General features: G+C 32.4%; 1 protein-coding gene across 1 annotated transcript in view; it reads left to right on the top strand.

Annotated features, from left to right (window-relative positions):
• Positions 1 to 24,617, top strand: part of CSMD1 (CUB and Sushi multiple domains 1) — a 3,127,153-nt gene that overhangs the window by 1,536,621 nt on the left and 1,565,915 nt on the right. The window contains 1 exon segment of the mRNA XM_053711946.1: positions 13,190 to 13,267. Within this exon segment, the coding sequence (XP_053567921.1) occupies positions 13,190 to 13,267 (78 nt within the window).

The following is a 24,617-nucleotide window of genomic DNA, read 5'->3' as shown; positions in this document are numbered from 1 at the left end:
ACAGCATATATTCTATTTATTCATAAATACATATTTCTTATATATATTAATGATTTATAAAGGTATAGATATAAACAGATATATATATAGGAATACATATTTCGATTACATAGAACATATTCTGCTATGTGCAGACCATGTGAATGTGAAATATTTACCTACATACATAGTTAAAGCTTTTATTATATATGAATATTGCATAAATATGCTTTTCCATGTTTTTATCTACTTAACGGCAAAGGGCTCCGATGCACTTATATATGCCTTTATATGTATACATATGTATTTATGTGTTTATATGTGTTTTTATATATATATATATATATATATATATATATATATATATGTTTGTAAATACATATATACACATATAAACACATGGATACATATGCACACATATATAAACATATATAATATACATACATATCCATCTTTAGACATGTATATGTACGTGTCTCAGTGTTAAAGCTCTTTGCCTGCCTTTTATTAAAAACGAGACCTTGCATCTTTGAGCCTTTATAACGTTTGTGTGCAATATTTTTTATGAATATTTTTTATTAGATGGTGTTATTTTGAGTGTAACTGTACTTTATAATGTATTTTGATGTGTTATGTGACACATTTATGTTAAGTTCACCAGAGCTCTGAAGTGGCGTTAATCGTTCTAGCTTTAAGTTTACTTTCAACTTGTAATATGAGCGGTAAGTCCAATGAGCTCAAACCCTCGCAATATACAGTACCCCTTAACACTTGGACGCAAACATTTGTGCTCCACGTGTAATCTGGACGATTATATTTCATTTTCTAGCTATATTGCTGCTTATATAAGTCCTTGTTTAGTGCTCCTTGAAGTCCCCTTTATTTGTATATCACTAAAAAATACCCCATTGATTGGAAATGTAGTGTCTGAAAAATCATACCAATATGGAAAAGGGATCAGCAATGTACTTCATAAAAAATGTATTAATACTTCATACTCCCTCTTCCCACACTCCATCAGTCATCCTCTGAAACTTCATGTTTCCTCCTCCTAAAATTCATTCTACCTAAAGCATCAAACATTGAGTCACACAGCATCACACCACAATCCATCAAATGTTAAAGCCATCTTTCTATTTTTTGTACAAGTTTATAAAGTAACATTTAAGCTGTTTATGTTAAACATTTAAGCTGTTTATTGTAAACAAATTGTGTGTGTGTCACCAACATATTTGTCTGTACAATAAGTCAAATATAAAGTTAAAACTGATTTTAAAGCTTTTCAAAAGACCATATTTAAAAGACCATATTTAACAAAATGTATAAAACAAATAGGACCAGATTAAGGGGTATATTTATCAAGCTCCATATGCCCCTAGTTTCTAGTGAGCTTTCAGGCTTGCCGGAAACAGAAGTTATGAAGCAGCGGTCTGAAGATTGCTGCTCCATAACTTCTCCACCTGCTCTGAGGCTACATACAGAAATCAACCCCGATTGAATACGATCGGGTTGATTGACACCCCCTGCTAGCAGCCGATTGTCCATGAATCTGCAGGGGGTGGCATTGCACCAGCAGTTCACCAGAACTGCTGGTGCATTGATAAATGCCGACAGCGTATGCTGACGGTATTTAGCGATGTGTAGCTATGTGCAGAGGACATGTTACGCTACTTCGTATCATGTCTGCTCGCACATTGATACATATGCCCCTAAGAGTGGAGTGTTAAAACTGATAGAAGTAATTCAGAGATTTACGCTTGTTTTACACTTGTATTATGAGTTAAAAATAAAAAGTTTGTGCTCACGTGTTTGCAAAGGCACAGTAACAAATAGACTTTGAGACAATGCAAACGCAAAATATCATTCCTCGATAGATTTCAATGGAGCTGAAAAAGTTTTTTAAAAAATTGGGTTTCATTTCCCTTTAATGTTCTGTATATATCTATACCTATTTAGAGTCATGGCCAAAAATATTGACACCACTTTGCCCAGAAAATTATTGCAATTACAGTACAAATGTTTAGGCATTCTCATGTTTATTTCTTTTTTTTGTATTGGTATGACACAACGAGTGGAGAAAAAAAGCCAAACCTGACATATTCCACGCAAAACTCCAAAAATGGACTGGAAAAAAATATTGGCACCTTCTCAAAATTGTAAGAAATAATTGCATTCCAAGTTTGTGATGTTCCTGTAATTTGTAATTAAACTCACCTGTATCAATTAACAGGTGCTGATAATATAGAAATCCCACTGGCAGCCAGTTAAAAGAGTGAAACATTTACTCAACCTTTCTGTTGTGTGTCTCTTTGTGCCACACTGAGCATGAAGAAGAGAAAGAGCAGCAAAGAATTGTTTGATGATTTGAGAACAAAAATTGTGGAAAAGCATGGACAATATCAAGGTTACAAGTCCATTTTCAGAGATCTTAATATCCCTGTGTCCACTGTGCGCAACATTGTCAATAAGCTTACAGCCCATGGCACTGTAGCTAATCTCCCTGGACTTGGACAAAAGAGAAAAATTGTTCAAATGGTGGATAAAGAAGCTTGATCAACTTCCAGACAAATTCAAGCTGACATTAAGGTACAGGGTATAAATGTGTCAGCTCGCACTATACATTGTCAATAAGTCGTCATCTGAATGAAAAGGGACACTATGGTAGGAGACTAAGGAGGACCCTACTTTTGACACATATACATAAAAAAGCCATATTGGAGATTGCCAAAACTTTCCTGAGAAAGCCAAAATCCTTTTGGAAGAATGTGCTGTGGACAGACGAAACAAAATTACAGCTTTTTGGTAAAGCCCATCATTCTACAGTTTTTTTAGAAAAAAGAAATGAGGCTTTTAAAGAAAATAATACAGTCCCTACAGTCAAACATGGTAGAGGTTCACTGATGTTTTGGGGTTGCTTTGCTGCTTTCAGGCACTGGATGTCTTGACTGTGTGCATGGCATTATGAAATCTGAAGACTACCAAATAATTATGTGGTGCAATGTAGGACCCAGTGTCAGAAAGTTGGGTCTCCGTCAGAGGTCATGGGTCTTACAGCAGGACAAAGACCCAAAGCACACGTCAAAAAGCACTCAGAAATGGTTTAAGACAACGTGCTGGAGAGTACTGAACTGGCCAGCAATAAGTGCAGATCTCAATCCCAAAGAGCACCTGTGGAAGATCCCTTCCAATCTTAGAGACCTGAAGCAGTTGACAAAAGAAGAGTGTTCCAAAATTTAAATAGAGAGGTGTAAGAAACTAATTCATGGTTACATGAATCAATTTATTTCAGTTATTTTTTTCCAAGGGGTGTGCTACCAAATATTAAATTGAGGGTGCCAATCATTTTGTCCAGTCCATTTTTGGAGTTTTGCATGGAATGTGTCAGATTTGGCTTTTTTTCTGCACTTTTTTGTATCATACCAATATAAACAAAATAAATAAAAAATGCCTAAACATTTGTTATTGCAACAATTTTCTGGGTGAAGTGGTGCATTATCTGATAGAAATGCAGGGGTGCCACTATTTTTGGCCATGACTGTATGTATTTACATATATGCACATATAAACATATAAATGCATATGTACACACACACACATACAGTATATATATATATATATATGTGTGTGTGTGTGTGTGCATCAGAGCACTTTACAGTTAAGTAGATGAAAATGCGAAAAAACATATTTATGCAATATTCATATTTAATAAAGGGTTTAACCATGTATTTACTGTACATATTTAACATTCCAATGTTCTATGTATTTAAAAAAAAAAAAAATATATATATATATATATATATATATAGTTATATTTGGAAGTGAAGGGCACTCTCAGGATTTGTGAAGAAACAAAGTGTTTTTATTGAGAGTCACAACAAGTCATCAAGGACAAAGTCGACATTTCATCTCCCTTAAGAGCCTTCTTAAAAACAAAGAAAATTGTCTCAGGTGCACGTGAATAAATGGGCCACTGCAATGCCCTCCAATATCCTTATTTTTTAAATCTTTATGGATGATTTTGGTGCCTACAGGCACCTCTGCTCTTAATGCAGCACTGAGCTCCTTACAGCTCAGTACACAAAAAAATTATGGTTTGGGTTTACCAGCCCTTAATCATGCTTACTCATTACACCTGTCTTGAAGAAGGCTCTTAAGGGAGCCGAAACATCGACTTTGTCCTTGATGGCTTGTTGTGACTCTCAATAAAAACACTTTGTTTCTTCACAAATCCTGAGAGTGATCTTCACTTCCAAATATAACTGAATATGAACTTTAAGGATTGCACCCAGGTGTTTGATACATAACCAAGGTTGGAGTGCTAGGACACCTGCTATTTCTACTTATATAAATATATATATATATATATATATATATATATATATATATATATATATATATCTGTAAATATCAATACCTATATATGACATGTGTATTTACAGTATCCCACAAAAGTGAGTACACCCCTCACATTTTTGTAAATATTTTATTATTTCTTATAATGTGACAACACTGAAGAAGTTACACTTTGCTACAATTGTAAAGTAGTGAGTGTACATACTCTATAATAGTGTAAATTTGCTGTCTCCTCAAAATAACTCAACACACAGCCATTAATGTCTAAACTGTTGGCAACAAAAGTGAGTACATCTCTAAGTGGAAATGTCCAAATTGGGCCCAAAGTGTCAATATTTTGTGTGGCCACCATAATTTTCCAGCACTGCCTTAACCCTCTTGGGCATGGAGTTCACCAGAGCTTCACAGGTTGCCACTAGAGTCCTCTTCCACTCCTCCATGACAACATCACAGAGCTGGTGGCTATTACCTTGCACTTCCCCACCTTCCATTTGAGGATGCCCCACAGATGCTCAATAGGGTTTAGGTCTGGAGACATGCTTGGCTAGTCCATCACATTTACCCTCAGCTTCTTTAGCAAGGCAGTGGTCGTCTTGGAGGTGTGTTTGGGGTCGTTATCATGTTGGAATACTGTCCTGCGGCCCAGTCTCTGAAGGGAGGGGATCATGCTCTGCATCAGTATGTCACAGTACATGTTGACATTCATGGTTCCCACTATGAACTGTAGCTCCCCAGTGCTGGCAGCACTCATGCAGGCCCAGACCATGACACTCCCACCATCATGCTAGACTATAGGCAAGACACACTTGTCTTTGTATTCCTCACCTGGTTGCCGCCACACACGCTTTACACCATCTGAACCAAATAAGTTTATCTTGTATCATCGGACCACAGGACATGGTTCCAGTAATCCATGTCTTTAGTCTAGTTGTCTTCAGCAAACTGTTTACTGGCTTTCTTGTGCATCATCTTTAGAAGAGGTTTCCTTCTGGGATCACAGCCATGCAGACCAATTTGATTCAGTGTGCGGCTTGTGGTCTGAGCACTGACAGTTGGACCCCCCACCCCTTCAACCTCTGCAGCAATGCTGGCAGCACTCATACGTCTATTTCCTACAGCCTCTGGATATGATGCTGAGCACGTTCACTCAACTTATTTGGTCGACCATGGCGAGGCCTGTTCCGAGTGAAACCTGTCCAGCAAAACCGCTGTATGGTCTTGCCCACCATGCTGCAGCTCAGTTTCAGGGTCTTGGCAATCTTCTTATAGCCTAGGCCATCTTTATGTAGAGCAACAATTCTTTTTTTCAGATCCTTAGATAGTTCTTTGCCATGAGGTGCCATGTTGAACTTCCAGTGACCAGTATGAGCGAGTGTGAGAGCGATAACACAATATTTAAAACACCTGCTCCCCATTCAAACCTAAGACTTTGTAAAAATAACGAGTCACATGACACTGGGGAGGGAAAATGGCTAATTGGGCCCAATTTGGACATTTCCACTTAGGGGTGTACTCACATTGTTGCCAACAGTTTAGACATTATTGGCTGTGTGTTGAGTTATTTTGAGGGGACAGTAAATGTACACTGTTAATATATATATATATATATATATATATATATATATATATATATATATATATAGATGTATATTATACCATAAATCATTTGATAAATATAAAAATATTTATTTATGAATAAATAGAACATATTATTCTATGTGAAGGTATAGGTATGCTTCTTTGCACTAGTTACTATTCATATAAATCCAGATATAGTATGAAGAAACAAAGTTTTAAAAAATAACTTTTATTGGTTATATTAATAAGACAGCAAATATTGAGTGGTGTTTTGCTGCCCACATTAAGTTAAAAACACTTCTCCTATGTGATGGCATATATATATGTATGGTAAAAAGTATCATAAAGAATTCAATACTCGTATAATTAAGTATATGTTAGTACACAATAAATTGCGCTAATTGTACTATTCTTTTTGCCTTATATTTGGCTTAAATAAACAGCACTATTAAGAGGTTATATCTGCTGAATATAAAGAGGTGATACCTCTTTAAGAAGATTGCTTATAGCAAGTATTGAGTTAAATTTCTATGGAACTGACTTGCAGTTTTACTTCTTGATATTTAATAAAGCTGTATATTTATTATACTTTAAGTTGCTTAAGTTAATTAACTAGTATTCAGAAAATAAACTTGGAACTTAGCTTTGAATATGAATTGCTATATAAAGTAAATATCGGTAAAACTGTTGTCGCAAAAGAAATTGCAACATTGAGATTCTATAGTCGGCTCTAGTTTTGTTTTTCACATTCAACCGCTCTACGGTGGTGAAATACTCAAATAATATTGTCGATTAAATGCAACAAACAAAGATATATCAAGTAATCACATCTAATAATTTTTAGATCAACATTGTCAATGCGTTATTAAATTGAGTTATTCTTGCCTGCCTCATTCAAAACATAGAGAAAGTAATGTTATTTAATATACCTAGATGAAGTATATAACTTGTATAACTTTCAAACTAAAATTCGTCTATCAACTGAGTATATAGCTCAGTAATTCAACAGAGTTATAGCTTAGAATCTGAGTATAGCTGTCTTTTTTTTAAAAAAAAAACATACTTATTTGCAACAAAATTATAGCTTGATTATACTGCAACAAATTTATAGCTTAGTAAAACTGTTATTAAGTCCATGCTTGTTTACAATTAAGATACTTTTTACATTAAATTTTGTATTTAGATGACTTCCTATTCATTTGGGAAGGATCTGAAAACACACTTAAAGGATTCATGACCACCCTAACAATAGCAATTTTAATTTAAAACTGGCGTATGAATACAGTCAGCATGAAGTAAACTTCCTTGATCTCCCAATACAAGCAAATTCAGCAGGACCGATCAGTATAACCCTATATAGGAAGTCTACAGCAACAAATACCTTACTACATCATACAAGTGCACTTGCCCCATGTACCCTAACTGCTATCCCAAAATAAAAATTCACACGATTAAGAAGAAACTGTTCCAATATAATAATATATAAACAGGAAGCAAAAAATTATCCAATAGACTTCAAGAAAGAGGTTACAGCAAACGTTCAATCAAAAAAGCTAATACACATGCTATTAAAATGGATCGCCAAACATTATTACAACAACCACGTTGTAAAAAAACTGACAATAAACCAAGATTGATTACAATGTTCAATCCACAAATAAAACAGATCACAAAAGTGATTAATGACAATTGGCACATTTTATTAAATGACCCCCTACTAGCGAGTCAGATTGGTGAAAAGGTATCTATAGTATACAAAAGACCAAATAACCTAAAAGATACCCTGGTCAAGAGTCATTACATTCACAACCCCAAAAAAGAGAGTCAATCCAAAGGAATGTTTCAATGTGGAGCATGCAATATGTGCTCCAAAGTATGAAAAATTAAAGAGATCTATCATAAATACGGAAAGAAACATATACTCTCAACTCGTTTTCCATGTACAACAATAGGAGTTGTTTACGCATTACAATGCCCATGCAAACTGTTCTATGTAGGTATGACCTCACGCCAAGTAAGAACTAGAATTATGGAACATAGCAGAAATATCAGAAACGCCAAAAAAGATCTTGAAAAAATAAAACTATAACAAGTGTGGCTAAACACTTCCACCACAAACATAATAACAATGACAATCTGCTAAAATTTACTGTTTTACAACAAGCAACTTTAGGCATAAAAGTGGTGATATAGAACAAGCCCTGTTAAGAATGGAATGTAAATGGGTACATTTATTAAACAGTGTGAAGCCCTATGGGCTAAATGACTATAACAATTACAATGTATATCTGTAAACAATTGCAGTACATCTAATGAATAAGATTTATAAAGTATAACAGATATAATATAAATCAGTACTTAAAGGGACATGAAACCCAATTTTTTTCTTTCATGATTTAGAAAGAGCATACAATTATAAACAACTTTCTAATTTACTTCTATTATCTATTTTGCTTAATTCTCTTGATATTCTTTGCTGAAAAGCATATCTAGATATGCTTAGTAGCTGCTGATTGGTAGGTGCACATAGATGCCTCCTGTGATTGGTTCACTGTGTGCATTGTTATTTCTTCATTAAAGTATATCTAAAGAATAAAGCAAATTAGGTAATAGAAGTAAATTAGAATGTTGTTTAAAATTATATGCTCTACCTTAATCATGAAAGAAAATATTTGGGTATAGTGTCCCTTTAAGTAAAATATAATCAATATTCAACTACTAGCATATAACTACTTCCAGCAGCATTATGTTATGTCACTTTTATTCAATATATTATTTTCAATAAGATTGCACTTATTATATATCACTTAATATTAGTTATTATTTATACTTATAACTCATCACTGATGTACTTTAATAACATTGTTCATATGTGAACAATGTATTATTTTAGTATTATGAAACTATAACACAATTCTTATTTCACCAATACATTTTAACAACAAGCATTCAAAGTTAATAAACAACACCTTTCACTCAATGTTAGCCTCAAAGATTATACACACACACACACATATATATATATATATATATATATATATATATATATATATATATATATATATATATATATACAGGTAGTCCTCAGTTTACGCCGGGGTTAGGTTCCAGAAGGAATGGTTGTAAATTGAAACTGTTGTAAATTGAAACCCGGTTTATAATGTACGTCAATGGGAAGTGAGGGAGATAGGTTCCAGGCCCCTCTCAAAATTTTCATAAGTAACGCCTAATACATTATTTTTAAAGGTTTGAAATGAAGACTTTAAATGCTAAACAACATTATAAACCTAATAAAATATTCACACAACACAGAATATATAATTAAACTAGGTTAAATGAACAAAAACATTTGCTAAACAGCATCATAAACCTAATAAAATAATCACACAACACAGACTTCACTTGCATTTTTCTGCGAAACAGTTCTTTCTATGCATTCCAATCTGGACTGATTTATAGACAGGAAAATCTTGTTCCTTTGAAATCTGCTCGATAGCTCAGGTCTGGTTAAACTGATTAATTTCAGCTTGCTTGGCTTTGCTGCAACACAAGCGGACAGCTCCCCCTACTAGCTATTTTAATAAATGCCCTGCTTCTCAATAGCAGTCACATGACTGGAAAAAAAGGTTGTTATTCTGAAATGGTGTAAATTGAACCGTTGTAAAACGAGGGCCACCTGTATATATATATATATATATATATATATATATATATATATATATATATATATATATATATATATATATGCATTAATAATGTATCATGTTTTTATTATGATTTTATTTCATTTTATTTTCACTTATAACACATATGCAGGAATATGCTCGATATGAAAAATTAAGCTATACGTAAAATTCAAAAGTGTAATAATATATTTTATTATAACTGTTCTAAAACATCTAAGGACACTGACACAAATTGTATATATGAGAAACATAAAATATTGTAAATGTATTTTACACTAAAAATGTGGGTCACATGATAAAAGCTCAGAAGTATACAACATATTTTATTTAAATTAAAATTAATTAACTTCATTACAAATACACTAATGTTAACTGCATATAAGTGTAATATCCTGTGCTGAAAAACAAAACAGCACAGTCTCTTCAAAAACTGCTATAAATTACATAAGGGACAATTACTACGTAAAGCTAAGTTCAACAAATGACGGACATTTCAACCAACCAATCAGACTGAACTTCATGCACCAATCTGAAACTAGAGACGGGTAAACAGAAACCAATAAAAGAAGGTTTTTTTGCCGGCCCATGTACCCCTTTTGAGGAAGCGTTAGAGAAACGCCACATCAGGGGTCTTGTTGTTTTAATGTGCTCTCCGTTGTGGCATTAACAATAATATAATTTAATGTAAAAAGTATCTTAATTGTAAACAAGAAAGGACTTAAGAACAGTTTTACCAAGCTATAACTTTGTTGCAGTATAAGCAAGCTATAATTTTGTTGCAAATAAGTATCAGCTAGATTACGAGTCTTGCGTTAGGCTTAAAAAGCAGTGTTGGCCGGTCCCAATGCTGCTTTTTAATGCCCGCTGGTATTACGAGTCTTGCAGGTACAGGTGTATCGCTCACTTTTTTGTCCAGACTCGGAAATACCGCAAATCCACTTACGTCAATTGCGCATGCTATATTTTCAATGGGACTTGCATAGCGCCGTTATTACGAGTCTGACCAAAAGTGAGCGGTAGACCCTTTCCTATCAAGCCTGGTACCGCATTTAAAAGTCAGTAATTAAGAGTTTTACACTACAACGCCGTAGCATAGAACTCTTAACTAAAGTGCTTAAAAGTACACTAACACCCATAAACTACCTATTAACCCCTAAACCGAGGCCCTCCCACATTGCAAACACTAAAATACGTTTTTTAACCCCTAATCTGCCGAACCGGACATCGCCGCCACTATAATATATTAACCCCGAAACCACTGCACTCCTGCATCGCAAACACTATTTAAATATTATTAGCCCCTAAATTGCCGTCCCTAACATCGCCGACATCTACCTACATTTATTAACCCCTAATCTGCCTCCCCATAACGTCGCCGCCACTATAATAAAGTTATTAACCCCTAAACCTAAGTCTAACCCTAACCCCACCTAACTTAAATATAATTTAAATAAATCTAAATAAAATTACTACAATTAACTAAATAATTCCTATTTAAAGCTAAATGCTTACCAAAAAACAAACCCTAAGCTAGCTACAATATAACTAATAGTTACATTGTAGTTAGCTTAGGGTTTATTTATATTTTACAGGCAACTTTGTATTTATTTTAACTAGGTACAATAGTTATTAAATAGTTATTACCTATTTAATAACTACCTAGTTAAAATAAAGACAAATTTGCCTGTAAAATAAAACCTGAATACTAGTTAATTAACTTAAGCAACTTAAAGCATAATAAATATACTGCTTTATTAAATATCAATAAGTAAAACTGCAAGTCAGTTCCATAGAATTTAACGCAATACTTACTATAAGCAATCTTCTTAAAGAGGTATCACCTCTTTATATTCAGCAGATATAACCTTTTAATAGCGCTGTTTATCTAAGCCAAATATAAGGCAAAAAGAATAGTACAATTTGCGCAATTTATTGTATACTAACATATACTTAATTATACGAGTATTGAATTCTTTATGATACTTTTTACCATACATATATATATATATATATATATACCACCACAGGAGAAGTGTTTTTAACTTAATGTGGGCAGCAGAACACCACTCAATATTTGCTGTCTTATTAATATAACCAATAAAAGTTATTTTTTTAAAAATTACCTATGAGTCATATTCACACATCAGTGAATTATGTCTATTTAAGTTTAAATTAGTTATTTATACTTAAGCACTGCTCCTTTAAGTGATCTATAATAGATACATAGTACTATACACTTACTCTGACAAGATACTAAAGGAGTGATTTACTAAATCTCAGATTCATAATGTTACTACCAATTTTGTTATAAATTCTATGGGGGAATGCTTGAACGTACACGTGATATTGTAAGTTTGGCTTTTTGTGCTTAGTTATCGCGTGAGTGAAAACAATTTACTTTCAACTCATGATATGAGTGTAACCCGAAGAAAGCTTACTTCTAGTGCAATTAACTCTGGAGACAGAGCGTTAAGTAGTGCTCCACTTGTAATCTGGCCCATAGTGTTTTTGAAAAGATGAAGGTTATATTTAATTTATTATTGCCTAGATCAACCTTGCTTGGCTTTTTTTTACATACATTAGTATCATGTGCACCCTCAGAAGCTGTACACTGGAATACTTCAGATTGCAACATCAATTGTCCTTTTTGCAAGCTACTTCCAGTGCTTGGGGAGCTCTGGAAGCTGGCACCCAAGTGAATTTCAAGATTTATATTGTTTGGTTGGCATCCTTGTTATTTCTTGAGGATTGTGTACTAGAATATGTAGCAGTAAATATCTTTAGGTTTGTATTTATGAATAGATTTGGAAAGTCTATATTTTTTAATGATAGCTTTATTGAGGTATGTTAAATATTCCTGTCCCACTTATATCAATCTCTTTTTATGTCTAGAATATATAATGCTCATAGCCTTTGATACTTGACTCCTGGTATCTGATACAAACAACTTATGTATCATGCCTGACTAATGATATCTTAATCCTGATCCCTAACTCCTGACACCCGATGATTGTCACTTGACTATTGATTACTTATTCTAGAAACCTGATGTCTGATACCTGACTTCTGACACTTGACTCCTAATGCATGGATCCTGAAACCTGAAGTGTGCTGCCTGACCCCTTGTGTCTGACATCTGACTCTTGATGCCCAATATCTGACTATTGATGCCTGTTACTTGGCTCATGATACCTAATTATTGACCATTGATGTCTGAAGCCTCACTCCTGACATCTGACTCAGGTGTCTGGCAACTTGATAACTAATATATGATGCATAAATCAGAAATAATTTTGTGAGGAGGGAGCATGGAATTTAATGAATGACTGATGGAGTTTGAGAAGAAAAAAATGGTGTTTTGGAGGACAAAACAAAGATGTTCTAAAGTGGAGACCCTACAAATATACAGTTTATATATATATATATATATATATATATATATATATATATATATATATATATATATATCAGTGAATCCTAATCATTATATTTCACATCTCTTATGTAATTACTTATTTTTATCTTTGTCTTCAAATACAGCTCATTTTTTTACTAAGATCATTTAATATACTTTTCTTCAATTTTTGTTCCAGTAAAAAAAGCAATTGAACTGAAGTCTAGAGGGGTGAAGATGCTACCTAGCAAAGAAAGCAATCACAAGAATTCTGTCTGTAAGTTTTTTTTTATATTTTGTAAACAATAGACTTTTATACAATCATCAAACAATCCATTGTAATTATCATTTGATTATTAAAGTTCGATTTTAAAAAGATCTAATTACCATTGTTTTTACAAGAATGTTGCTGATGAACCTTGACAATTATTTTCTTATTTTACACACTTATCATTCATCTGAAAAGCAAAGTAAACTAAGAGAGATAAAATATGATGGGTCTTTCTGTCATTATTACAGGAATATTTTAAATAGTATATGTCCCCATTCATGAACTGTCATGTGGACTAGGTTCCCAGCTGCCTCTCTGCTACCTCTGATATGACAGATGGGTCAGCAAGCAGAGATCTCTTGACTGATGCTTAATTCTGTAGTTGCCAGGTTAATATGAGAGAGCCTGCATCTTGATAAATGGAAAATTAATAATAATAAAATAAATATTTACTAAATATGTGATAATAAAAAGATTAAATTATTAATTGACATTAATGGTAGAACTATCCATAGTCATAATACCATGTGGTTTATAAATATATGTGTGCATATAAATCTATTTATATGTATGTATATATGTATACAAAGATATATATAAAATATATATATATATATATATATATATATACTGTATATATATACTGTATATATATATATATATATATATATATATATATATATATATATATATATATATATTTATATACATATATATATATATACATAAAATAAATTAATATATATATAAACAAACAAAACACAGCGGAGAAAAGGCAACCTGGAATAATAAATGTATACAAAATATAATAAATGGTAAAATAAAATGCAAAAATAAATTCCCAAAAATAGATTACCAAAATAGATATTTGTTGAAGTTAAAGATGACCTCAAAGTGTCTATTAAAATATAAAAAGGTCCATAGATTAAAATTAACAAACAAAGTCATAGTCACCAGTTTAGTATTGTAAAGCACTTTGAGGGGGACTCTAATTCCAAAATGAAAGTTTCCACATTAAACTTAATAGTATATGTTCCAATATTCACCAATATGATCTTCCTGGGTGCTGCTTGAATTACAAAACAAGTTTCTGCTGTTTCATCAAGTGCTGAATGCTCTGAGGAAAAAACCACATGTGCAACCCAGATTCAAGGAAGTAAAACACAATTTATTAAAACACAATGTGCTATGTTGCACTTACAAGATTTCAGATAAAAGTAGGCACATCACAGGATATCCTGTCAATGTACAGTCTCACTGACAGCTCAGGATCCAAAGTAAGTCCAATCTATAAAAATACAATCTTTACAAATTTATGAGCAGATTGCTCCACAGACCGTTAATGAATGCGGATTCCTTTTAGCTTTTTAACTCTTGTAGCTCTTAAACTCTACGCATTTTGTCTGCCTTCTAAGCAGACTTTGTCAAGAGATTTTTATGCTGTTTCTAACATGCACACCCATTTTATTGATTGATGATTAACATAAGCAATGTGGCCAATTATGGAAGGAATGGAGGAACACACCCTCATGTTTGTTGGTTAAATGTAAACTCCCCCAGGGGTAGCGTGTATGTGACGTAATAATTGCTCAAAGCCATGTTCATGAATACATGTCTAGTGTGCGATGTGATGTATAATAAACATATGTTAATGTATATATAACGTATATGACAAGCATGGAATGTGAGCTTACCCATTAAACCCAATATATCGATCTAAATACATTGTAACATTAATGCATGGTGGAAGAGTGTAAATTAATCTATCCTATAATCTTCCCATATTTGGATAAATAAATAACACTCACAAGCCCTATCATAAATACCCTATATACACCTCGAAAAATACTCCACTCTCCCTAAGATGATGTTAACATGCTCATAAATATGTTTTGAATTTTCCTTTTGGTTCTACCAATGTAAATTAAATTACAGCTGCAGGTGAGCATGTAAACTGCATAGGTGGTATTGCAAGTCGCACGAATAGTAGTGTCAAAACTCTGAGATCTATCCCAATTATTAAATTGGGTCCCCAGTTTAATTAATGGGCATAAACAACAGTTCAGTCTTCTGCATTTGAACAGACCATTGCTTAAACAAAGCCACCCTGATAATGAATTAGAAGTATGTGTCCCCTTTGCTCTGGATGTATCAAGGGGCTTTGGAAGGGGCTAAAATATTCTTAAGATTTAGGTTATATTTGAAAACTATACTGGGCTTACTTATCTGGGAGATTCCTACCTAAGATGGGATCCAATTTAAGAATATCCCAATGTTTATGTAATGCTGACTTAATTTTGTGGGCTCCTACACTAAACGTAGTTATAAATTTTGTGTCCTCGTGTTTTTTTTTACCTTGGTGCGTGTATGTAACAACATTTCTCTAAGTGTATTAATAGTTTTATCTCTTGGCATTTTTACCAAATCTGGATTAAAACCCTTTTTTAAAAATGTATTCTCTTAAACATCAGCCTCTTCAATAAAATCTTCATCTGTAGTGCAATTTCTACGAATACGTTGGAACTGCCCATATGGTATATTAGATTTCCAACTCGGGAGATGACCATTATTGGTGTTAAGGAAGCCATTGCTATCTGTAGGCTTCCTGAAATTCCTAACTGATACTCTATCCGTACTAATATTGTGATATAGAGTGAGGTCCAAAAAATCGATGTGATCACTATCTATTTTATGGGTAAAAGATAAATTAAAAGTACTATTATTAATGTAACTAAAGAATTGATCAGCCAGTGATATCTCTCATTTGCGAATTAAAATTACATCATCTATATACCATCGATATGCAATTATGTTTTCACGAAAGGGCTTATTTTCCCAAATATAACTATCCTCGAATAACGATATATATATATATATATATATATATATATATATATATATATATATATATATATATATATTGGCATAGGATGGGTCCATAGTGGTCCCCATCACTGTGCCTTGTATCTGTTTGTAAAATGTTCCGTTAAAATCAAAGTAGCTGTGATCTAATATGAAATAAATACTGTCCAACAAAAATTCAACTTGTAAGGAAGGGAGATCACTTTTTAAACAATATTCCTGAAACACTTTGACACCAGCATCACGAGGGATGCTGGTGTACAAAGATGCCACATCACAAGTAATCCACTTGTATTCTTTATCCCACTTAATTCCTTCAAAAAGCTGTATGGTTTCCCTAGTATCTTTTAAATAAGATTTGATATTTTACACTATTGGCTGTAAGAACCAATCTATATAGGCCAACAAGTTGCTGGTTATAGAATTGATTCCCGAAACGATAAGCCTCCCAGGTGGGTTGACACTATCTTGTAGTTTCAGGAGATTGTAAAAAGTGGGTTTTTTTAGGGCATGGAGTATAAATAAAGTTAAATTCATCCTTAATAAGGATGCCTTTTTCTTTTGCTCCATTAATCAGTTCAAATAGTTCTTGGTTAAACAGTAATGTAGGATCATCTGTTAATTTGACACGTGTCTTTGTCACTTAAAAGCCTATTTGCCTCGTGAATTTTTAATTTAAATCTACATTGATAGAACCAAAAGGACAATTAAGAAACGTATTTATGAGCATGCTAAAATTATAGAAAAAGGATTAAAAAATCATAGTGTGTCTGATCACGTTCGCAGATGTCATAATATATGCAGATTTTTTTCTTCCCCTTTTATTTAATAGTGATATAGCGTTTTAGACTGATTCATTTAGTTTTATGGGTTAATTTGCATTCCTCATATAACATTAAACTTCTCTATACTCAATACTACACATTAGCCATTTATTAATAATATGGCCTTAAGCAACTATTATGCTATATCCACATCATCTAAGAGATTGCGGAGTATTTTTCAAGGTGTACATAGGGTATTTATGATAGGGCTTGTGAGTGTTATTTATTTATCCAAATATGGGAAGATTATAGGATAGATTAATTTCCACTCTTCCGCCATGCATTAATGTTACAATGTATTTTGATCAATATATTGGGTTTAATGGGTAAGCTCACATTCCATGCTTGTCATATACGTTAACATATGTTTATTATACATCACATCGCACACTAGACATGTATTCATGAACATGGCTTTGAGCAATTATTACGTCACATACACGCTACCCCGAGGGACTTTACATTTAACCAATAAACATGAGGGTGTGTTCCTCCAAGCCTTCCATAATTGGCCACATTGCTTTTGTTGCTCTCCAATCAATAAAAGGGGTGTGTATGTCAGAAACTGCATAAAAAGTGCATGTTTGAATTAGAGCTTATGTTTGTTTTTGAAATCTCTTGACAAAGTCGGCTTAGAAGGCAGACGAAACGCTTAGAGTTTAAGCGCTACAAGAGTTAAAAAGCTAAAAGGTATCCGTATTCATTACTGGTCCATGGAGCAATCAGTTGATAAATTTGTAAAGATTGGATTTTTATGGATTGGACTCACTTTGGATCCTGAGCTGTCAGTGAGGATGTCCATTGCCAGGATATCCTGTGATGTTCCTACTTTTATCTGCAATCTTGTAAGTGCAACATAGCACATTGTTTTAATAAATTGTGTTTTACTTCCTTGAATCTGGGTTGCGCTTGTGTTTTTTTCTCAGAATATATATATTTGTATATATTTGTATAGAAATGTGTAGTGAAAAATAAATGCGTCAGTAATAGTAAAATTTGGGCTTAAATATGTATTTCCTAATAGTTTCATTATAAATGTCAACAGATTTAATTTAACCTTTTTTAATGTAAAACATAACGTAATTCATTGCAGTTCTTTTATATGCATGATAAGAATACTTTTATTGTTTTAGTATATAAGACCTTATTATCTAACTATACATTTTCATTATAACTTCCAGAAAATTATATAGGTGCATTTTTAAGATGTATTAATCTTGGATTCATTTTATTGTGTGTATAAAATCTATATACAAAGAAATTCTACTGTCCGTTTAGACTTTCATCTAAATTATTATTATATTTGTGAGATATTTATGTAAATGTGCTGTGTTGTAATCATCCAAACAATTTAGACAGGTTTGGATCTTAACCAGTACTAAGAAACAAACTGCCAATTTGCTTTCTCCAAAGCTCATATGAATGAAAGGTGCCAAAGTCTGAATATCATTTTGCTCAGTATAGCAAATATTAAAAATCTGGCTGAGCATTTAAGTATTTGTGAGTTCAACACATTAGGCTTACATGTAAGCTAGAATAATTAAATTGTATTCATTCCCCTTTCTGCACAAATGTCAATGTTATAGACCTATTCATGTATAATATCGTTCATCTGACAAGCCTTTGTTGTTTTTTTAGGATATTTCCTTGTTGTTATTTTATGGACAATTATTCACTGTAGACAGGAAAGCAGCATTCAAATGGGCAATAACATTTAGTACAAAAAAAATTTACAGAGAAAAATGGAGCATTTGGCTGACACTGAAAACTGAATTTGATTTTTATACCTTACACAATTCACATTGGAGAACTTAATCATACGTCTTTGATGACTTCTAAGAACCCTGATTTTGATGATTTCAGTTATTTAATATAATTACTAATAGTACCTAGGTTTAAATGCATTAAATTCAACATGCTTGACTATTTCTCTCTTAGCCTTTATAATTCTTAAAGGGATATTCCATCCAAAACTGAAATGCACAATAAAGAGCTTTTACAGTTTATGTGCATGTGAAATACATCTAGATATGGTCCATGCACAAGCCTTTATAACAGTGTGCATGTCTGGGCAAATGGTTGTGCCTTCCATTACCTTGGCAATGACTTGCTTTATATGATACAAACCAATTATGGCTCTCTGAGCAGGCACACTATCTACAATGCTGGTGTTTGAAGCATATTTATTTATTCTTTATATGCACATGTGCAGTAAAATACTCACTTATAACTAATTGTTTTTAACAGATGCATTTTTGCTAATATGTGTGTATTGCAAAAAAATAGTTTTATTGAAATGTTGTGATGTTCATTTAAGCTTTGGGTAGAATGTATCTTTAACCAGCTAAATGTCAAATATAGCATTTTTTGTTCAGTTTCTAAACCAGTGTTACAGCTTAAAACAATGGATTGCTTACTATTCCTAACTTTTATAGCTACCCTTATAAAAGATAGACTGAAGAGAATTAAATTGGTATATGCATGTAAGGCAATGCTCGCAAATCAATTCTTCTGTATGGAAAAGCAGACAGTTCTTAAAAGTAAATTTTATCAAATTAGCTGCTGGGACACACTTTAAAATGGGGTTAGATCTCTCTCGCCCTTGGGAGGTTAAATTCTGATATTGTTTACATAGCTTTTCTATAACTAACACTGCAGTATTGACAATTTTAATATAGGTGGTGTCAATTCTAGTGACAAAATAAAGGCAAATTATCTATTTATAATACACTCCTGCAGGCAAAAAGGGTCACTGATAACAAATTAAAGAGGAAACATTTACAGTTTAAAGTCCTTTAACTTGTTCACAGATAGATACATTTACCCTGTAAGTTTTATAAACATTCAAATGTCTCATTCATGGAGACTTTTAATACTGTAAGTTTTAATACTTTTAATACTGTAAACACAAAACTCTCATAAGTGTAGGAATTAGATGTATGCTAATTTGATTAAATAATAAACTTTATTCTGTAGATATTGATTTTTTTTCATCTGTGTTGTATTTAAAGGAACACTAAAGTCAAAATTAAACTTGTATGATTTAGATAGAGCACACAATTTAAAACAACTTTCCCATTCACTTCCATTATCAAAGTATGCACAGTCTTTTTATATGCATGCTTTCTGAGGCACATGCTACTACTGAGCATGTGAACAAATTCTCAGTATACGTATATGCATTGTGTGATTGGCTGGGGCTGTCACATGTTTCACAGAATAGCAAAAGGAAAAATCTACTACAGATTTGAAATTCAGGCTAAAGGCCCAATTCTATTAAGGTCTGAGGGCTAGCAAGCTTCTTTAAGAATGCTCGCCAGTAATTCTATTTTCCTGGTGGAATTCTATAAAGGCACTTTATACCCTGAAAACAGTCTCCCTAAGGAGCGTATACTACATTTTCGTTTTGGAAGGAGATGCATACATTACAAAAGTGCACAATGAAAATTATTGTTGTTTTATCAAAAAATTAGCTGAACATGGGCGTTCCATGGCATGCATTACATTTTCTCTCAAATCCTAGTGTAATTCCCTAAAGATTTTCACCGTATAGATCTCACTATTTTTTTTCTCACATATTAAAAGCTTTTATCAAAATATTCCAAAAAAGAATTACTCTGAAAGGAAAACGCATACAAAAATAACAAATTTCTAATGTTTAGTGCACTGAAAACAGCAATTTTATATTTATATTAGGCATAATATTAAAGTTTAAACATACACAAAATTTAAATTGCTTGAAAAAATTAACCACAGATAAGTAGCTGTAACTACTTGTGCTAGAAAGTGTTATGATTAAGTAGGCACTAATCTTTATTATATGTGGCCTCACTGTAGGAAATGAAATAAGGTTTGTTTAGACAGTTTCACTGTACCAATTTGCAGACACATTGCTCATTTGTCTTCTTCATTAACTGTTTCCGACCCTTTGTATGTGATGGCTTTAATGTCTACATGATTTATGGAAAGCCTGGAACTAAACTAATTTGTGTAGTTTTTAAGGAGGAAGAATAACCTTAGCTTACTACATTATGTAAGGTTTATCAACCTAATTTCTATGTAATCCTGAAGGGAACGACTTTCTGACAGTTGAATTGACTAACACTGGGTGAATCTGTAAAAGTGATATAAGGCATACAAATTTGTTTAGTGGTTAAGCTGAATTGTTTGGATATGGAACAGCTCTGAAGGGATTCATTTTGATTTCTTTTTTTCAAGGAAAATTCCAATGCTGAGGTATCTTTCTGGCTGTTTAAGACTTCTGAATATTTAGACATTATCTGTAAGATATATATTTGAACATCTCAAAGTTGGATGTCAAGGAGTATAATCACTTCTGTATAAGAAATATAGTTGCTATGTATCTCCTTGCTAAAACACCACCTAAAGCAGCCTTTTTTCTTATTATTGTCAAAGTCAAGCAGGACTTGGTAGATGTTAAAGGACACTTGAACAAAAACCTTAAAGTTTTCAGTGTTTCTTTATATCCAATGGTTAAGACTGTTATACTTAAAGGGACACTGAAACCAAATTTTTTCTTTTGTAATTCAGAAAGAGCATGCAATTTTAAGCAACTTACTAATTTACTCCTTTTATCAATTTTTCTTCGTTCTCTTGCTATCATTATTTGAAAAAGAAGGCATCTAAGCTTTTTTTGGTTTCAGTACTCTGGACAGCACTTTTTTATTGGTGGATGAATTTATCCACCAATCAGCAAGGACAACCCAGGTTGTTCACCAAAAATGGGCCGGCATCTAAACTTACATTCTTGCATTTCAAATAAAGATACCAAGAGAATTAAGAAAATTTGATAATAGGAGTAAATTCGAAATTTGCTTAAAATGTCATGCTCAATCTGAATCACAAAATAAAAATTTTGGGTACAGTGTCCCTTTAATAAGTGAAACCTGAATTTTCTTAAAGCTCAAAGATTCTTTCTTTCGTTTTTTTTTTTTTAGGAATGCTATTAAGATGATGTATTACATTAATTGTCCTTGTCATTTGCTAAAAAAAATGAGTTGTAATTAGAAGGTATTAGTGCAATAGTTGTATTTTTTTTCTCTCCCTGGAAATTTTGGGGGGGAATATGCTTTTAAGTATTTATTTTTTCTCTTTTTAACAAATTGTTATAATATCACTAGGCTACTGAATAATATTTGGCACTCATTTTGTTTTGGACGTTTAACAAAATATTTTTTATTTTTCTCTCAACAAATTTTTAAAAGATCACTAGCTCACTGAATAATATTTGGCACACATTTTTTTATTGGAAGTTTATGGAGGAGTATTTTTTATTTTCAACAATTTTTTATAATATCACTAGGCCATTGAATAATGGTTGGCACTTAATTTCTTATTGGATAAAACATTTTTTTTTTTACACTTTCTTTTTTGTTTATTTTTATTCTGAAAGAGAAATTAGAATTGATCTATTATTTTCCCTCAAAACTCAACAAATATTTTATCAAATACCTTAATTTATGAAATCTCCCTTATTGTCACGCTATTTATCCCTTAATATTTAATGATTTTTAAACCTCCCGTTGGAATCATTATGTGAGTCCTATCACAGGGATCTACATAGGTAGCATCTATGTCTGCAATCTTTAGCCATGTGCATGCGCATATTCAGCCGACTGCATCATCCCTTGAGCTAAAGTGGCCATCTGGGCCAAGATAATCTATAGTTTCAGTAATAGTTTGGTGTCTGAGCGACTTTCAGCATCAGAGCAGCTACACTTAAGGTAAGTATAGCAATGTCACAATAACTCATACCCCTAAAGACCAATAAGTTTAATAAAAAAATAATAATTAGAGGGCACATTATATTATTTATTATAAAAAGCAGTGTTTGATCTAACGTATCTCTACATTTATAATAATCAAGGATGTTATATATAATTAAAGAGTTTTATGCTTATTAAAATTTTCATTGTATTTATTTCAGAATGGGACAGAAAATAAAAAGCAAAATTATATTTATAAATAACAATGTAAAGTATTATTTATTATTTTATAAAAAAAATTAGTTGATATTACTGATAAAGAGAGATATTATCATCAATAAATAAAACTTTTTTATAAATATGTTTTAATACATGTTAACACTATGCCCTCTTCCATAGGCTTATTTAATAACTTTCTTATATTTGAAATATAAAACATTAATTATTTTATTAAAAATATCCATATAATTGTAAATAGCGTGTATTAATTTAATATAATTTAAAAATTAAATAATAGTAGATGATGAATAACAATAGGTCTGTCCCTTTAAGACATAGAAAAAAAGTAATGTATTATCAGTTAGAAATATCACATTAAATAATGATATACAACTTATAAACTTATACAGAAATTACATACACTTAAACATATAATAAATATATATATATTCCTGATTGCTAATCTACACATGAGTGAGGTAAAAATCTCTTCAATTAAACTATTCCAGAAGTGAACAACAAGGGTAATTTCTAGAAGAGCTGTTTACCTTACACGTGATTGGTTTGACTACTTATATTATTATTATTTTTTTATAAAGCGCCAACAGATTTCGCAGCTCTATCCATGGGTACAAAGATAAAAGTACAACAGTGATACAATACAATACACTATAAGACACCAGGCAAAATTAAACAAACAAATACAGGGGGAATTGAGGGCCCTGCTCCTGTGAGAAATTATAATCTAGAGGGGTAGGAGGGTGAGAAACAGGAGATGGGGACTGCAAAGGTGATAATGATGTTAGTGTGGAGTTAGAAGAGTGCAACTATTAGCCAAGAGGAATTCATTTAGTACTGATTTGGTGATAGGCTTCCTTGAACAAAAAGGTCTTTAAGAAGCGTTTAAAGGAGGAGAGGTTAGGGGAAATTCTGACAGCTCGAGGAAGTGTGTTCCAGAGGGTTGGTGCCACTCGAGAGAAGTCCTGTAGTCTAGCACGGGAGGATGTGATGGTAGAAGATGCAAGGAGCAGGTCATTGTTGTATCTTAGGGGGCAGGCTGGAGCATATTTGTTGAAAATTGAGGACAGGTAGGGGATAGGTATAATTGTATATATATATATATATATATATATATATATATATATATAAATACAGTATATATATATATATATATATATATATATATATAAATACAGTATATATATATATATATATATATATATATATATATATATATATATATATATATGCTTATTTGTGTGTACATATGTATTTATATGGGTATTTATGTATTTACAGACATATATATATATATATATATATATATATATTATTGTTATTATTATTCTTTATAAAGTGCCAACAGATTCCGCAGCAGTGCCCATGGGTACAAGGATAAAAGTACAACAGTGAGACAATGCAATAAAAGACAACATTTTACAGACAAAACCCAGGGGATTTGAGGGCCCTATTACCGTGGGAACATCACATGTACCTTTGACCATCGCTGTCTATTTGGTGGCCAGTGGAGCACAAAATATTGCCTTTACTAATGAGCGATGCCAGGGACTACTATGGTAGGCAACACCTTCAAAGGTGGAAGTGCGCATGCGTTAATGATAGCTCCCAGATGTGAATGCCTGGGCCCATTTAAATATGCACAATGAATATGATAATTGGACGCAAATAAGGTATCACTCATTGGACAGGCAAATAAATCCATTA

The sequence above is a fragment of the Bombina bombina genome, chromosome 4 (genome assembly GCF_027579735.1).
Source record: "Bombina bombina isolate aBomBom1 chromosome 4, aBomBom1.pri, whole genome shotgun sequence".
NCBI classification, from domain to species: Eukaryota; Metazoa; Chordata; class Amphibia; order Anura; family Bombinatoridae; genus Bombina; species Bombina bombina.
This window is presented reverse-complemented; position numbering and strand designations above follow the sequence as displayed.